The sequence below is a fragment of the Gambusia affinis genome, linkage group LG20 (assembly GCF_019740435.1).
Source record: "Gambusia affinis linkage group LG20, SWU_Gaff_1.0, whole genome shotgun sequence".
NCBI classification, from domain to species: Eukaryota; Metazoa; Chordata; class Actinopteri; order Cyprinodontiformes; family Poeciliidae; genus Gambusia; species Gambusia affinis.
The window spans coordinates 8,940,774-8,959,318 of NC_057887.1; the positions used below are offsets into that span (position 1 = coordinate 8,940,774).

The 18,545-nt window shown below is 39.8% G+C and overlaps 1 protein-coding gene across 2 annotated transcripts in view; it reads left to right on the forward strand.

Annotated features, from left to right (window-relative positions):
- Window positions 1–16,963, forward strand: part of LOC122823162 (myosin phosphatase Rho interacting protein) — a 56,312-nt gene extending 39,349 nt beyond the window's left edge. The window contains exons 15-24 of one of the 2 annotated variants that reach the window (XM_044102502.1): window positions 681–818; window positions 3,248–3,307; window positions 9,468–9,615; window positions 9,737–9,854; window positions 11,718–11,877; window positions 11,963–12,076; window positions 13,405–13,491; window positions 13,595–13,757; window positions 13,837–13,922; window positions 16,041–16,963. In XM_044102502.1, coding sequence (XP_043958437.1) covers window positions 681–818; window positions 3,248–3,307; window positions 9,468–9,615; window positions 9,737–9,854; window positions 11,718–11,877; window positions 11,963–12,076; window positions 13,405–13,491; window positions 13,595–13,757; window positions 13,837–13,922; window positions 16,041–16,112 — 1,146 coding nt within the window. In that variant the 3' untranslated portion in view covers window positions 16,113–16,963. The remainder of the gene's footprint in view (window positions 1–680; window positions 819–3,247; window positions 3,308–9,467; window positions 9,616–9,736; window positions 9,855–11,717; window positions 11,878–11,962; window positions 12,077–13,404; window positions 13,492–13,594; window positions 13,758–13,836; window positions 13,923–16,040) is intronic. The other variant, XM_044102503.1, reaches the window with a different exon arrangement.
- Window positions 16,964–18,545: the final 1,582 nt, after the last annotated feature.

Genomic DNA, 18,545 nt, shown 5'->3' on the forward strand with positions numbered 1-18,545 from the left:
CGATGAGCTGACAATTATGTTGCATTGTGTTGATCTACTCATACAGCCCCAGTAAGTTGCTTTCAAGTTCCCGTTTGCAAAATGACAAAACATGTAAGAAAAGCTTGACAATATTTATTGTCTTTATGAAACTTTTTTTTAGAAACCATCTCCCTTTGGGTTTTAGGTTTCTTGAGCATAAAAATGGGCTCCAATGAATACCTAGGATAACTTTCCAATTATTTTTGCACATTTTAAAAGAGCTTAAATGTCTTAGTTCAAGTCAAATGAAGGCTTTGATGTGCAAGGTAAACATTAGATGGCAAAGCAAATCTTCTGGTTTTGACTGTTTGGTTACACTCTGCAGGAACAGCTTTGTCTGACATTCATTTAAAGGCTTCAGCCGTCTAAGAACATGGACAAAGTAGTAAAGCTGGCAACAAGAAAAAGCTGTAAACAAGTCTGAAGCTCAGCCTCGGTTATGACAAAAACAGAGGAAAGTCGGGGTGGGGCCGTGCATTGTGTAGTTTTATAGCTGATATTAAAATAGATTAAAGTTGGGATACCACCCAGTCCTGTTAGGCCATCGTGTAATTTCCACAACAAAAGAAGAGCTGAGGACGTGTAACTGATGTCTAGCTAATCCTGTGACAAACCGAATAACCAGTGCATCTGTTTTTTACTCTCTCCTGCCGGTGCAGATAGAGGAGCTGAAGGGCCAGTTGGAGAGCTGTCACCAGCAGCTACTTGACTCAAACAAGCACAAGCAGGAGCTGGAGCTCCAGCTGAGAATCGCTCTGGAGCGAGAGCAGGACATCCGCTCCGGTTACATCTCCCCGGTGAGTTAGCGACCCTGCGCTACGCGGCTTCATCACATTTGGTTAGCTCTGCCGCAGCGGCAGGTTCAAGAGTTCAGTAACTTCCACTTCATATTGTAACATTCTTTGCATGTCATGTTAATGTAATAAAACCAAACAAACTGATATTAAAACTGCAGATTCTCCTGGTATGAGGCCTTGCATGAGTTCATTGCATGTATCAAACAGTAAAATCCTGTTTCTATGCCGGCTTTCTACTAGTTAATTATCTGCTCTCTGCGTTCTGTCTGTCCTGGTATTTTGAACTCATTCTACTCATTTCAGAAATGCATCAAGTATGGACCAAACTAGCGTGCTAGTTGTTAATGTGACTTGCAGAGGATTATTTCACTCTAATGTGAAACACAGGAACGATGAACTTTCCTGAATTGCTTTCACAGGTTTTTAGAGCTGTAGGATTCAAAACCAGCAGTTTTTAAGTATGCTTATAGAGGCAAAAACTAACAACAAATTTGTAAATTTGAGTCTTTTGACAGAGTTAGTCTCGATAGCCTCGTCTATTGGAAGTTAACACAATTATCCCTGATATGGTATCTAAAACAGCAGTCTCCATCTGTATTTTTAGCAGATCTTAAACTTTAACCTTTAAAAACGCTGCCATTGTTTCCAAATCTGGCATGTTGCAGCACAGACAGAAGTTTAACAGATAGATATTTAATGAGGCGCGGCAAAAGCAAATGAGGTGGATTAGCAGCAACTCATGATGTCGTCCGGACACGCTACTGTAAGGCAATGTCATTGCTGCCTGGATATTGCTCTGTTATGATATGGGGTCATTATAAGGCAGCGTTGTCTTCAGTCGGAGCCCGACTTAGAGTTGTTGAAAAACTGACTGGTACCAGAGATCCGTTCTCCCAACAGCATCATCATCCTCCACTGTTTGAAGATACTTGGATAATATGAGTCATGACAACATTTAATTTCCCTTTGGGATAAACAAAGTATTTTTTAATTTAAGGTCTATGTTCAGCCTTCCTGCTAAACTTGGCTCAAAGTCAACTCACTTCTTTGCCAATTCGTTAAGACATTCCTAAAGTGGTTACAAATTACTATGTGATGCAACACCAAAACTCAGGAAACAAAAACAACGTCCAAAGTGAGAAATGGTGAAGAAGCAAAATGGGTGATCTGAAGTAGGATCCTCATTTTGAAACAGATATGGCCTTTTTATAGAAGGCAGTTTCCTTTTTCTGTGCTTCCTTTGATTTCATTTTTAAGCATCTCTGAGGCTTCATCCGTCAGCATGAACTTCCTCACCGAAGTCCGTTGTTGTTAGTCTAAGCCGTTAGCGGGTAGGTAGGAAGCAGTCTAGGGGAAAATCGTCCAATTCCAGTCACCAGCCAATGTATCGCTGCATCTCAATTTGAAAACAGCAACAAAATACCTGAAAATGAGTATAAAGAAAATGTTGTCCTTTGTTTTAAGTATTCAAGCCTTCCTCCCTTTAATTACTTCGGATTTTTTTTTTCTCGGTTTTGTCCCCATAAAGTGGTGACTGCACATGTATACTCACATAGACTTCATCACATTTTTTTTTTTTACCTTTTCTCTTGTCATCCTATACATTTCAGATATATTTGTTTTAAATCCTGTTGTGTACCTGAGTGTTAATTCTGTTTAGTAGTAATGTCTTCAAGCAAATTAGAGTGAAATATCCTTTGTAAAGATCACTGACATGTTGATTCAGACTGAAAATAACGTCTTGTATTCTGATACTTGGCATGGATGTCAGATTCATATCTTCCATTAATTTCTGCATATATCATCTTTCTGTTGTGTTAACATTTTTTCTGTTGAGCTACATTAAACATTGAGATAAATGTCTGATGTTGGATTTCTGTTGATGTATACATGATTTTGGACTGTTTTAAATGATTCTACCATATTTAAGACTGAAGCCCCAATCCCATCTTTGTGTTATTTTTGTGTTTGTAATCTATTGTAAAATACACCAGAAGAATGAACATTAAGCTGGATGATCCAATTTGCTGCGTCGTCAGAAAAGACTTGCACCGGTTTTAGGAATATACCTCAAAAGGAGCTTGTATGCCTTCTGTTCTTGAGTAAACCTTCTAGCTGGAACTAATACTGCATTACTTACAACATGAAGTAACAAATAACCATTTAACATGCATGCTTTGTTTTGATTAACTAACCGCAGACATTTATTTTCCTTCCATTTCGCATTTTGTTTGTACAATTAATTTGAAAGGAAATTTGAATTAGAATGGAATTTCTTTATATTTGGTATGAATATGTGGAAATGGGAATATAACATTTGTTTTTAAAGTGACAGGAAAATGATTGGTAGATATAACGCTGAGAATTATTAGCAAGCTTTTTGTCTCCCCTGCTGTGTGTTAACCAACTGTCTGGTCCCCTTTTCCAAGCTGGAGCACCCTTTGGGTCTGGAGGCTGATGTGACGCCCCAGACGAAGAGGCCCGAACCGGTTAGTTCCCAAGCACAGAGTTTAACAAAGAAGTACCAGGAGACCAAAGAGCTCCTGAAGCTGCAAGAGCTGAAAAAGCGCCACATGCAGGCACAGCTTGGCCTTTCGCTTTCTCACTCTTCCATCAAGGAGCCTAACCTTTCTGATCAAGTGCCACCAATGCCGGAAGGCGCTGCCACTGAACTCATCCAAAAACGAGTTAGTTTCTTGCTCGAGGACAGTTCAGATGTGATTCAGGAGCTCGAAGATCTCCTGACCGATGAACCTCTGACTCTGAAGGAGCTCGGACGAGTGTTGAAACTCCACAGCTTTGCTCAAAGTACCGGAGGAAAACACGATCTTCAGAAGCTCCTGGAGGCTTGGCAGTGCCAGCAGGAGATTGAAAACGAAACTTTTAAGAAGAGTTTGGCCAGAGCAGGAGAGAGCATACGAGAATACGAAGAGCGTCTTCTAACCATGGAGGATATGATGGGGAAAGTTCAGAAACACAATTTCGAAAACCTCAAAGGCCCCTACGGTTCTTTGTCCAAACTAGACCACCATTCAGAGACGAGTGATGTGACCATTGCTTCACTCTCTCAGAGGGTCGAACTTCTTACAGGGGAAAACGGAGCCTTAAAACAACGATGTCAAGAGATCGTAAACCAGCTAACTGAAGCCGATAGAGAAATAGACCGACTAAAAGCTGAGCTTGTTAGCCAGCAGGGCGGGAAACAACACCATCTAGTCGTAGAGGAGCTGAAAAGACTGAAGGCCGAACTGGCTGAAAATCAAGCTAGCGCTATAGACCGCGAGTATTACGAGAGAGAGCTTAACGAGAAGTCTTTGAGGCTCCATGAAGCGTTAGTTACCTTGGAGGAACTAGGCAACACTCTTAAAGACACGGAGAAGAAGCTCCAGCTGAAAGAGGCCACACTAAGAGGTCTGGGCTTCCAGGCAGACTACGAGGATGAGGAGTTACACCCAGAAGAGGAACATCTCAGAGACCTACTTGAATCTTCTCAAGCTAAGGTGCTTGAGGCCGAGAGAAGTCTCCGGAATATAGAGCAGCGCTGCATAGAGTTGGAAGCAGGAAACAATGAACTAGTTGCACTAAATCAGGAAATTGAGCAAGCTAGCAGAGAGAAGCTAGAAGTAGCAGAAAATGAGGCGAGGATGCTGCGAGAGAAATTAGAAACAATTCGTAAAGCTGGAGAGAATGTTGGTGAAGGTGAAAATGTAGAAGACAAGCAGGTTGATGATGGACTATTCAAGCAAGTGATAACCGAGTTGAAGATGAGGTCTGAGGCATTAGATAAAGTCGTAGAGATGTTAGCAAGGGTAGATACTGATGTAGAAAAGATGCTTGGTCTTTTAAGAAGCACTTTATTTGGTTCTTGTAAGGAAGAACCTCTTTACATTGGTGGAAAGGAGATGAGGTCAGTGCTGGAGTGGGAGTTCTGGAGCCAAGTGTTGAGCAATACCAAGTTAGAACCTGAAGAAAGCAAACGGATCAGTGAGTCTGAGCTGCTCCAGCAGATAAAGGCAGAGAAAAGCCAAGAGCTGCTGGGGAAAGCAGAGACTGAAATACCAATGGATTTCACAAAAATGTACAGCTGGCTTGATGATGAAACATACGCTATGATTCTTAGACAGTTAACAGAAACTTTGGAGGGAAGGTCCCGTGATTTGAAGCAGGTTGCTTCCAGTCTGGAACAGAAAAAAGACCAGAAACTTCTCTCTTTTGGTCTAACAAGCTTTGGTCTTGGACAGACACAGTCTTCTAGATATCTTTTAGATTCTCTCAAGGAAGCTTGCCTGTCATATTTGATTGTTAGGCTGAAAGTACAGCATGAAATAGAGAGTCAACAGAATCAGACTGTAGTGCAGACGGGGAACATGAATTGCCCAAATTGTCCTAAGCTGAAAGAAACTGCTAGTGACCTCCAGTCCAAACTGGAAGATCTACAGAATCAGCTTTCTCTGGCCTCTCTGAAACTTTCAGAAGCACCACAAACTTTGATCCAAATTGAAGGAGAGCCCATCGATTCTGTGGATAAAGCCATTGAACTTCAGGACTTGGTGGCAAGGCATAGGAAGGAGTTACGAGATATCAAAGACAACTACGAGAAGGAGCTGGATAAACTAAGGCAGGAAGTTGAAAAAGCCAATGAAACAATCCGCCTTCATTCAGAGGAAAATATTAAAGAGATGGACTCACTGACGAACTTCATGGAGAACCTGAAAAACAAGCATGAGGATGAAAAGAGGAGACTCCTTGAAAGGTTTGAACGGGAAATGGAAGAGCTGCGGAGCATGCTGAGCCCAGCAAGCCGAGAGAAGAACGAAACTGGCGAGCACACACCATCGCAGGAAGCCTCTGCCCAAACATCAACCCTGCGGGAACGCATCCAGGAGCTGATGAGCCAAGTTTCAGTCATGGCCGAAGAGATGAGGCGACGGGATGAGCAGGGTGACACAAACACCCTGCGGCTGAAATACGAGAGAGACCTGGAAAACCTTAAGGTGGAAGCGCTCCTTGTCGTCCTCCTGTCTGTGATGCCTTGTTCTCCTTTGTGGCATTCCCAGATCCCATTCCTTCCCCAACCTAACTCCCTTCCCTAACCCTGATCACTGTTCTTTAGCTCTTTAAACCACGTTTCCTCTGTGTTGCATGAAAACTAACCTCCCGTAGGGTTCATGTGACTGTTCCTTCAGCATTAGCTGTAGAGCTACCAGTAGCTGATAAAGTCTAGCAATCAAAAACAACAAAAATTACGCACATGAGCCCACATTTATCTTTTTGCATGAGTTTTATTATTTATGTTTCCACAATCCAAAGTTACTCTTTTAAATTTACAAAGTTGCAAGCAGTTTAAAAACATGCTTTTTAAAAAAAAAATATATATTATTGGCTGTAATGAAATATTTGTGTTCAGTTGTTGAATACTTCTGCTTTTCCATACTAACAATTTAACTTGATGTGCCACTTTTGCTCAGTGACAAAGTTGTTGTTTCAAGTATTTGACAAAGTAATCTTAACTCCGTCGACTTGCTAGCTCTTTCTGGAACTCTGGTGCATTCAGAGCTGTCTTTAGATGATATTCAGCTCATTTCTCATAATTATTGTCCAGTTTATGGACAATGTACAATGTTCTTATAGGACTCTTCTCCCTCATTAAAAAAAATAATTGGTCTAAATATTAGAAACCATTTGCCATTGGCGCTATGGAGACAGCTAGAAAGTTGACTGATTATTTTGCCAATCAACTTGAGAATTTCATTTGACTCTAAAGTCGGAACTTGGTCACACCCAATCTGTTGTGTTGAGATTGCAAGTCAAAAACAAGCTCAGTTCTTCTGCTCATTGACAAGTTTGGGTTACTGTGAGCAGCACGCCCCACTAAGAATGGCTCATTCAGAAGTACATTTCTATATATACTACTGATTCAAAGAGATATGATCTCTCAAAAGTGCAAACAGTGCACTGTCTGACAACTGTTTATTGGGGTTATTTTCAAGCTTATCTGGCTGCCAAACAGATTTTAAGGTCAGGATTAATTAGTGAATGCTTGACTTTCTAAGTTGGACTTTTGGGAGCGCTCATTTTCATTTTTATCAACTTGGAAGTTCCGACTTCTGCGTACAAATGGAAGGTGCCAGTACTTTTTGTGTTACATTAGAGGGTCACTGTACCACATTAATAATTTTTTTTGAAATTACTTTTTAATTATTATAAAAAACTGATATGTTGTTTTTAACAAGGTTTGCACATGGAGCAAAAAAAATTACTGAAGACACTTTTTACCCCAAAGTTTGCATCTCCCAACATGTCCCTCGCTCCAACCTTCACAATCCATTTCACAGCAGAAAGTCTAGACCTCTGTGTCTAACTAGAACGTCAGAGGGTCACTGATTTGTTTCAATAGCCTCACTCGGGTACACAAGTATCCCAGTTTTTTTCTTTTTTCACAAAAATTGAAGCGAAGGACTGGGTGGTTCACGGTAATAGCTGTTCATCTGTGGTCATAGTTTGCATTTCATAACAAAAACACCCTTCAAATCCCTATCGCCTATTGAGGATGTGCTGAACTTGGTGAAACATTACTTTAATGTTCCAGTGGTGGCTACATAGTGGAGCTCACGTTCTGCTTGGCAATTTAGCATTTTTGCTAACTTTTAAAATGTTATAATTAATTTAGCTCACACTAAATTGATAAATACGAAAGCGCCAATAATTTACTGATTTGTACATTTCTGTTAAAGTTTGACACCTGAGTTGAAGTTTTGCTCATCGGTTGTTAAAGTAGCTAGACGTTTATATTAATTCTCTTATTTTTGAAGTGGGTCAAGACTGTTTACGCAAAGTTACGTTTTCTCTCTTCTGTTGGACTTTTCTTTTCAAAATTTCAACAAAGAAATGTACAGGAAAAAATAAAACGTGGACCTTTGAAAACAGGGTATAAACATAAATAAGGCAATCATAGAACATGTAAATTATGTTGTCAAAATTAAATTGGTGCTCAAGGATTGTAGTCTTTTAAGGGTAGATATAATTTGAATCAAAGTTAGCCTTTTAGTATTAGCTTCCACCAAATACCAGAAGCTAGTGCTTTAGTGTTAGCAGAACTAATATTTATAATTAGTGCTTTAGTGTTAGCAGAACTAATATTTATAATTAGTGCTTTAGGGTTAGCGCTGCTAACTTTTTAGTTAGCAGCAACCACCACTGCCTGTGGCAAACAATGCGGTGAAAAGAATGCGGACAATTTTCTTGGGTAGTTCAAAGCTGAATGCTGAAAAAACTAGTAAATCCATCTCCTTTCCTACGTTAGCTTAGCCTTTTTTTCTTTAAAAGAAAACCCGCAAAGCAGATAATTTGGAAATGCACTTGAAATAGTAATAACTTTGCTCATACCAAAATATGGTACTTGATTTTAAAAAAATAAATAAATAAAACCCTTTAAAGCTAGGAAATGATGTGCAGCTGAACAGCAGAACTAGTCTTGTACTGCTAAGATACTCATGGAATGGTAGCCTTGGGTAAATCTACCAAAGTATTGGCACATAAATTTAAATTGCAAATGTTGATCCAATGATGATCCAACTGCTTTTATACTTAGTTTTTTTTAATATACATCTATAACAGAAGAGCGCCATTTATTCCATCTGCTGCTAAAATAATATGGCATTTTGATGACGGTTACGATTGTGTTATCTGTGTCATTATTTCCAGTTTGATAAACAAGAATCTACAATAGAAAATAGCTGAATTTGGTGGTGTTTTAAACATAATATTGTATCTTTTTGTTTTTTCTCTTCCTTGTGAAGTAACACAACTATGAAGAGCTACTATTAAGGCGTTAGTCAGGCTATCTGCTCAAGTAGTCAGCTTTAGACAAACACAGCTGATACTTGATTTCTATACTTTTAAAATGTTATCATGCTATGAAAATTTTCAAGCACACATTTTCCATTTTTATTTTTAAAATGGTATAAAAACGTAAATTTTTTGTAGTCGTAGACCTGCAGTGTGTAGCAACATGTGGGGGAGGGACCGTTTGTATGACTTTGCCACATTCATTTCAGTAACACTGGACAATGTAATTAAAATACATTTGGATCTTCTCTAAACACCAAACGAATGAGCCACAGGCTTCTGAAGCTTCTCCCCCAGCCCCTGGGTTAGTCCCCCCCTCCAGGGAGAAGGCTACTCCTGTGAAAATCCAGCAGATCTCCATTCCTCACGTTTGCTTCCCGTTTCTATTTTTCAAAATTACACGCAAGAGGGATAATTTTGGCCTTGCTGTTATGTTGTCGGCCCCACAGCTGTAGCCCCACATTCTGCCAAAGATCCAATCAGTCGGAAAGTTTAGGACTTTTGTTGACTGGAGTTAGGATTTTCTTCACATTTGACGGAACAGGAAGTGGCAGCTCTTCATCCATTCGCCCTCCTCTCTGACCGTCTGTGGCTTCCTTCTACGTATTGTGCTTCCTGCCGTTCCTCCTAACCCTCTGTCCTCAAACACACTCCACTTGCACACAGTTGCAAGGCTCTAACGTATTGATTTAAAGCTATTATTGTTTACTGGTTTAAACCCCCCTCCTCCTCAGCCGAAAAACGACCTGCTGCTCCTCTGCAGGTGACCTGTTGCTCACTGCGAGCCTTGTTTTCTTACAGGCCACCTGTGAGAGAGGTTTTGCCGCCATGGAAGAGTCCCATCAGAAGGTGATCGAAGAGCTCCAGAGGAAACACCAGAGAGAGCTGGAGAACCTGAAGGAGGAGAAGGAGAGGCTGTTGGATGAGGAAACGGCCGCAACAATCGCTGGTAAAAGGAAAAAAACAAAACAACTACCTTTCATGAGATCTGGTGAGCTCTGGTTCCACAGAAAAATTTCCACAAACTGCCACTGAAGTTTTTTTCTCCTTGTTTCTGCCGGTTATCTAAGCTATCGAAGCAATGAAAAACGCTCACCGGACGGAGCTGGAGAAGGAGCTGGAGAAGGCACGCAAGGCCAGCAACAACGCCGAGAATGCTGACATGGAGGAGATCCGCAGACAGCACGAGTGAGTCCTCTGCTCTGGAGCTGGGATTACATTCATCAGAAAGATAGACCAGGGACTCCGTGCATCCTTAAAAAGTCTGATATTCATCTCTCTGAGTCCTTGAAATGTCTTAAAGTCCTTAAAGTTGGCCTTAAATGCGTTAATCACAGGTCTTAAATTTTGTTGTGGCAGGATTATTTAATCTTGTATATTCTATCGGGCTGAAACGATTAATCATGATTAATCGACTAATGAAATAATCGTTGATTCAGTAATCAATTAATCGGCAACTGAAGCGGACAGACTCAGAAAACGCTCATTTGCTAAAAAAACAACCAATTCAGAGCAGTAATTAAGAAAAACTATATGAGACAAAGATGTTTTTAAAATAAAAACACCTTTGTCTGTAAAAATGTTTTACCCAAAACCCATCAAGAGTCAGTTTTAGCTTCTCCCGGTTCAAATTCACTAAATTAATGCTATCTTGTTGCATTTTAGGCAATTAAATGTTTATTTCCTGTTTTTAAAAAGAAATTAAATTGTTTACTTGCATCTCCTGTGTTTTGAATATTTTAGTTGTCAGAATAGCCAATTACTAAAATAACCCTAATATTCTATGTAGTTTTCTTCTTTCTTTTGGTATGTTGAGCAACTTTTCAGACAAAATCTGAATCTCCAGGTCAGGTCTTTTAAAAATCTGTTAGCAACCAGAAAACTGCAATCAGTGCACCTTTAGAAAAAAACCATTTAAATAGGACTGGGGTTCGTTTTGCAAAGCTACATCTGTCTAAATATATGCAAATTTCCTCAATTCACTGTTTTTATTCTACTGATACTTCAGTCTTTTTGGCCTGAGGCATCTTTGCCTCATTTCTCCTACAATGGATTCACTTTCAACACATCAAATGATTAAAAAAATGCCCGTTTTAAAGCGCAGCTGTGTGTATAAAGCGATCTAGGATCTGTCAGGATGAGCCAGTCAGCCGTCATCTCTGATGCTTTTCCAGGCTTTAAGACCTGCTGATTGATTCACTCATGACTTGTGTGAACATGCATGGAGGCTCTGTGTGATCGCTTCACCTGCCTGCCTGTGAACAGTTTACAGGCTATCAGAATGAAAAGGTCAGAGGATCGAAACCAGAAGGGTTCACACACCTCGACGTTTTAGTGTTGCAGCCACAAATCTCGATGGATTTCGTTGGAGTTTTACCTCGGTATTTTGCTTTGACCGGAGATTAAATTATTTACTCTATTTACTGAAGGCAGTTGTTTTCACTAGATTTTTTTTTAATATATATATATGTTGGAGAGTCGGACTGAAATAGGATGAATACAAATGAAAACATGTCAGATGTGACTCGGTGGCCATTTGTGGTCCTTGAATTATTAAAAAATGGTACAAATTTAGCCGTCCAGCACATAGAGCCGGTGCAGGTAGATATTTTTGTAATTGTTTTAGCATGCGATTTTCATGGCAAGTTTCTGTCTTTATAAACGGAATATATCAAGCAAAACACAAGGAATATTTACAGCAATTCATCCAGCGACACTTTTACCCACTTGGCCACATTCATCTTCTATACGTCTCTAAACACACAGAAGGCTTTTAAGAAGAAAGTTAAAATTTTTGTTTTTAAAACAGCAAAATTACAATGGAAACAATGGATTCCCATCACACACACACTCCTGGATTACTGCAACTATTAACAAGAAGTACATGAAAAATCCATTTGCTCCAACAATCCAAGATGGTGACAAAACTTTAAAAAAAAAACTTAAATGAGTCCGAATACTTCTCGCAGGCTCCGGTCTCGCGTTTTAAGCGGTTTGTGAACGTGCGACGCGGACAGCAAACACATTACCAGGTTTGCCGTTGTGTTCCAGGGAGGAGCTGTGTTCCTTCCAGCGGGAGATCGAGGTGTTGTCGGAGCAGTATTCCCAGAAGTGCCTGGAGAACGCCCACCTGGCCCAGGCTCTGGAGGCCGAGAGGCAGGCCCTCCGGCAGTGTCAGAGGGAGAACCAGGAGCTCAATGCACACAACCAGGTGCAGACACACACACACACACAGTATACAGCCTCACGCTTTCTGCTGGACTCCTTCTTGATCTCCTTCTCCGGATCACGTTTAGGAGCTGAACAACCGTCTGGCTGCAGAGATCACCAAGATGCGCTCCATGACGTCTGAGGACGGAGCCGGGGATCCAAACACCACGATCCAGGGGAAGGAGCTGTATGAGTTGGAGGTAATCGCTTGCAGCACATAAAAATCTCACAGATAGGATTCTAAAAGCAGTTTGCAGCAGTGAAAGTTTGGCGGCTGCAGCAGCTGTTTCCCCCCAGGAACACCTGCAGTCGTGAGCACAACTGGTTTAGTTTATATCGCACAGTTAAAATACGGGTAGGCTCTGTCACAATAGCAGAGTTTTTCTGGTGGATAAATTGTCCCAGTAATTATTATATTTATTATTATTATTATTATTATTATTATTATTATTATTGCGATAATATGGTTTTCAAGTAGTGTAATGGGCGTAAAAATGCAAGCTCGCCTTCTTAAGACCAAAACCCTTTAATTTAGTAAAGAACTTTACATAATAATGCAGAATAAAACAGACAAAAGAAAAAAATTGGATTATGAAGTCTCTGTAAAGAAAATCTCTTTAGAAAATGTTAATTATTTATGATAATGATTATTTTTTGTAAATGGTTACGATATTGAATATTCTGTCAATTAATCGGATGAAACAAACATGTATCTCCTGCAGATTTTTTTATTTAACCCCTTGAACCTTTATTAATACAATATAAGAAATGCATTAAAAGAGTCAAATACACCAACAGTTCAGTCCATTTTTTAAATAAGGAAATTAACATTTTATTGCGCAAAATCCAGTAACAGAGCATTTGTTTTTGTGAATTTGAACCGGGTGAAGCTAAAACTACACGACTTGAGGAATTTAGTGTCAACCATATGTACAGACAAAAGTGTTTTGATTGTACAGCTTTGGCCTAGTTATTGTTCTGAATTATTTATTCAGCAAATAGTTTTTTTCTCGAGTCTGTACTATCCAGTCAACGATTAAATCAGTTGATGATCATTTCAGCAATCAATTCAATTCAGTTTATTTATGTAGTACCAAATCAAAACAAATGTCATCTTACAGCAGTTTGTATAAATGTGTATTGGACTTGACATGTGTTAAATAAATATATGATTATTCAGGGTTTAGAAACCAATTCCTGAACTGATACAGATATTAATATCGGATCGGTGCCTCTCCATTTTTAAAGAGAGAACCCGAAACAAGATGATAACGATGGAGTTCTACCTGAACTAATACAGGTAATAAAAACTGCATACATAGCAATAAAGGCATATTTGAAGACCCAAGATTTAATTCAAAGTTGTAGGAAAAGTGCTTCCCCAAATTATGTGACCATGAGCTAGATATGAGTATGCAATATTGCAATCAAACATTCTGCAGTGACATGACGACTAACCCTCTTTATTAACAGATTTGTTCATTTTCCTGTTAACCTAGTCCATGTTCTTTCCCCATGGTTTCCTCAGGTGATGCTGCGGGTGAAGGAGTCCGAGGTCCAGTACCTGAAGCAGGAAATCAACTCCCTCAAAGACGAACTCCAGGCCGCTCAAAGAGTAACGCCGAGTCCTTCGCGGCTTCGCCTCGGCGAACGCCAACAATTCCTGGTGACGCCGCCAAAAGCGCTCTGTGTGTCTAAGCGACATGTTGTGCTTGCAGGACAAGAAATACACGACGGATAAGTACAAGGACATTTACACGGAGCTGAGCATCGTGAAGGCCAAGGCGGAGCGGGACCTCGGAAGGCTTCGGGAGCAGCTGCAGCTGGCGCACGAGGCGCTCGGAGAGCCGTCTCTCGAGGAATTGGAGCGAGGGGGATACGGTACGCCGGCGCCGCCGCCTCGAAACGGCCCGCCATCCCACCGCCGATCTAATTCGGCTTCTGACCGTTCTCGTGACAGATATCATGAAGTCCAAAAGCAACCCCGACATCCTGAAGATGGCAGCGGCGGCGGCCAAGCGCTCGGAGCGAACCCTGAGGTCAAAGGTGGGTCAGAAAGAAACGATTCGTATTTGCAGCAGTCCGCAAGAGTTCCCGCTGCAAAACCACATGGCTGTGATGTGAGGCAGCATCGCTTTGGCAGCGATGCTGCCAAAGCGGTTTTCCATCCGTTTCCATCCGTTAAGGCCCGAGATGCACGTTCCAGTTATTTGCTGCCCTCTGCAGGTCGCCTGAAAAGTTGCATGCAACAGTGCTGTGTCTTATCAATATACAGTTCCTTTACAGAGTGAATTTTATTTGATAGACCAACACAAAGTAGTGCATAATTGAAGTGGAAGGAAAATTATGGTTTTTATCTTTTTTCTTTATGAATAAAATTGTTTTATCAGTCAATTAAAAATTTGGGTTTTTGTAAATTACATTTGTAAAAAATCTGAATTATTTTCCACCATCTTGTTTGGCAAAGCTTCTATTTATTTGGACTTTGAATCTGGATACCATTTCTATAACAAAGTACTACAGCAATACTGTATAATAAAGTCGTACAATAAGAGTCAAAAGTCATCATATTAGAATGAAGTTCTAATCTTATGATCTACAGATACATTAAAAAACTTTCTGTGTAACTTTTTACAAGTTTTACAGACAATGAAATATTAAATCTTTTAACACATCAGCATCAAATTATTCTGTAGGACTTTGAAATGATCATGCAAGCCAATTTGAAGAACCTCAGACCGAGCTGCTGACACCAGAAAACAATAACTTATCATATCTTTTTTCTTGTCAACTTTTTTCCTAATAACTCCGAGACGTTTTCCAGGTAACATTCCATCTTTATTCCGCTAATGTTATCACCATATTCTCATAATTAAACAAAACTTCTCACACCCTGGCCTTAATTCTCTGTCATACATCTCATCAAAGAGATGATTGAAACAAATGCCGATTTTTGATATTTTCTGCCAATGGTAAAGAAAAGAAAGCGTGGAGGGGAAAAAAATAGATTAAAATCAGATCTGACTTGAAAACCTGTGAGATTTAATTTTTAAGTTGTCTCTCCCAGCCCTCAAAAGTAGCTAAGTAGTAGAATCCACACATACACAATGCCATGTGTGGTGAAGCTTTAACACACACCACCCTGAACACATTACCCTCACTGTGAGAAACTTTAACGGCAGCAACGTGCTGGGGGTCTCTAGCAGAGACAGGAAATTTATATCAGAGTTGATGGGAAGATGGAAGGTAGTAAATATATGGTGATAAAACGTATCACAGGCTCAAAGCGCCGGCAGACTGAAAGATGTTCATGTGTTTAAAATGGCCTAGTCAAAGACCAGACCTGAATCAAAGTGAGAATATTAGTTCACGTTGCTGAAGTTCAAGAATTCTCTACAAAACTGACTTTCAGCTGTAACTGAAGCCATGATGTTTCTACAAAAAAAACTGACTCAAGAAAAAATAAATTGATGTTTGTTTAAAAAAAAAATAAAATAAAATGGGGGGAAAAAAACAAAACAAACAACAACCATATTTTCTTGTTTCTTATTCAGTTAAGCTCTAATTTGTATTGGTCTTGTCCTGCCATAAATACAGATTTGTGGCTGCATTGTGGGAACAAAAGTAAATAAAGGTTGAAGGGGTGCGACTACTTTTCCTGTGTTATGACTCCATCTGAACTGCAATCTTGGGATTTTGTTGCAAATCAAACACCACAGTGGTCTAACACACACTTCTGCTGGTGTGTGTGTGTGTGTTTTGTTTCTTCCTCCCCTTCTGTCCTCAGTCTGTGAATCGAGACATGCCCTGGGACAGTTAGCAGAAGACGTGTGTAGGCCTACTTCTTCCTCTCCTTTAGGTAAACCAAAGCAGACACACCCACGGGTCGGTGTAACACACCCTGCTGTCTCCCACTCAAGATCTGACAACGATCTTTAGTTTGTGCTACATTCCTCACATTTTGGGGGTTTTTTTTAAGCCAGAAAACACTTAAGTAGCTAACAAACATACCTGGTTAGATTTAATCATAACTGGGTCACAACTGTATAATAGAGGAAAATCCTTTGCCTAACTTTCTTAAGTTTTTTTTTGTTGTTGTTTTTTTTCCCCCCCCTGTGAGACGTGTCCTAGCGTTGAATATCTCTTTTGTTTGTTTCCCTCCAGAGTCTGAAGGAAGGGCTGACTGCAGAGCAGAGACTCCACCTGTTTGAAAACAAAGACACGAAGGAGTTCTGACAAGCGACGCATCACGTCTGCCTGCCGTGCCGCATGTTTAGGAGCCCACTATATTTTTAGCTCTGCTATGACTTATTTAGAAACACTACACACTGGTCACTAAACACAGATCATTATGTTATTTAAGAAGACACGCTATGAAGTTTGAATTTCATGTCTAGAGTTTGCATTCCATGCACTTCAGTTAACTGTGACGTTTTTGTATTATTTCCTCCCTCCCTCCGGCCCCTTCCTCCTGTGTCTTTATTGTAAATAATGTTTTTAAAAAGAGCATCTGCCATGCATACACTAAACTATTGACTGTGTAAGCTACTGTTTTAACACTATAGACTGTCGCTAGCCAAAGACATTTAGCTGTAATGTGGACCGGCTTAAAACAAAAGTGCATATGGAGAAGCAACACCTGTATAACACAAGCAATAGGAAAGAGTCCAGCGTTCAGCCTGTTGCGACTCCTCTGCACCTCCTCCACACACCTACGTGTCGTAAGCGAGCGTTGGAATGGGAGCGCTCATCCGTGTCGCCTGTCTCCCAAATTCACATCACACAAATCGGATGTTCCTGGAAAGCCGACGGTGTTCTTATGGGCAGATTCACTGACTATAATTTAAGTACGTACATGAAAAGATATAGGTTTTTTGTTTTGTTTTGTTTTCTCTCTCAGCAGCCCTTGGTCCAGCTGTATAGGAGATTCTCCTGTTGGTTTATGTTTGTAGTCCCTTTGTATTTATTTAAATGGCTGGGATTTTTCTTTTACATTCCCATTCCTCTGTACTCTATTATTGTAAATATAAAGCAAATATACACCAACTGACTACAGGTTTATTAGCAATAAATATTTTTGCACCCTTTCTGGTTATGAAGTCTGCCGTTTGCGTAGTCCTCCTGAAGGTCTTTACATTGAGATGTACGGCCATCTTTCATGTTGCATCTCGTGACTGATTTACAAGATAATCTGAAAGTGCAAAGTTTTGCTAAATAAGACTTAAATGTAAATTAGTAATATCAATAATTAAAAAATAGCCCCTAATATTTTATGCCACATAGCTTGCTAAGCAAAGTCTCCAGTCAGTTTCCTGTGTACAATTTCTTTCACTTACTTTTACTGATGGGTTTTGTAGACTTCCACTTTGTCGGAAACTGAACTAATACAGGTAATAAAAACTGCATACATAGCAATAAAAATAACAACAAAAAAAACTCAAAAATGGTGATTGAAACAAAAATATATTCCCCTTGTCTGAAGGATGTAGAAATTTCAATTTAACCTTCAAAGGTATGCAGTCTCTCTGGTGACCTTGCTGCCCAATGAATGGTTGTGATTCTGTTTTTCTTTTTCCCCTACAGTTTTTTCTGTACTGTATTTTTTATTTATTTATTTTACACAAAAATTCACCACACCATCAGGATATAGTGTTCGTGTAAGCCTGGGCACCTTCTTGTTGAGAGGGAATAATGGTTAACTTCTAGTACACCCAACTGGGTTCAAAGAGGTCAAAAACTAAAATGGTATTTTGCTGTAATCCAGTGGACTATCTTCAGTATATCAACTCTCAGTCACATGCTGGTAATTCCTCTACTGCCAATCTTCGGACACCCCATTGTCAGTAGTGCAGTTCATTAGTCATCCTATGTTGAACCTAACCCACCACCATTTGCCACGCCAAAGAAACTCGCCATAATAGTACACAGAGCCAAAAATGAACACGTAATCCATGTTGGTGAATGGAAAAGTTCTATACTGTGCCTTTGTTGTATACAAAACTATAAAGCTTGAATTTGTAGACTTTGCTAAATCCATACAAGGTCAAAGTTATACACTTGTATCTGGTTTAATGTCCCTAAGCACATTACACCCCAGCCACTCACCTTTGATAGGCGTCAACAAAACTTATGTCTGGATATTTGTCATCTTGGCAGAATATGAGTTCATTTAAATTGGTTGGTAGCAAAAGAGACCCGCAACATGACTATTGCAATTATTCTTCATGGCTTGTACAAGCTAACTCTTGACCTTTCCACTAATAGTTCCTTATCTTTGTGGCCAAACAGCTCAGTGTGTTTTGTTTGACCATGACACTTTCTCTCTAGGTGGCTTTTGGCTTCTCATTTCCGTCAAGTTTCAAGGTATTAACTTAGAATTAAAAGCGTTTTTCTTGACCAGTAACCTCGCAGTCTATGCTGATGGCTTGTACTGTGGACACTGGTGTTTAAGTGGTTTCCAGTTAAGGGGTTGTGCTATAATAGCTCCTGAACAGCTTTACCAGTTTTTCGGGTCATACAGAATGAAGATAAATAAATGAAGATGGTTTAGTAATTTGTGTAAAACTATAATGCAAATGTTTTCTTTTTGAATTAAGTATTTTTAAGCTAGCATAGCATCTTTGAATTGATAAAAATCACCTGCTGACACTAAATAAAGTCTAACTGAAA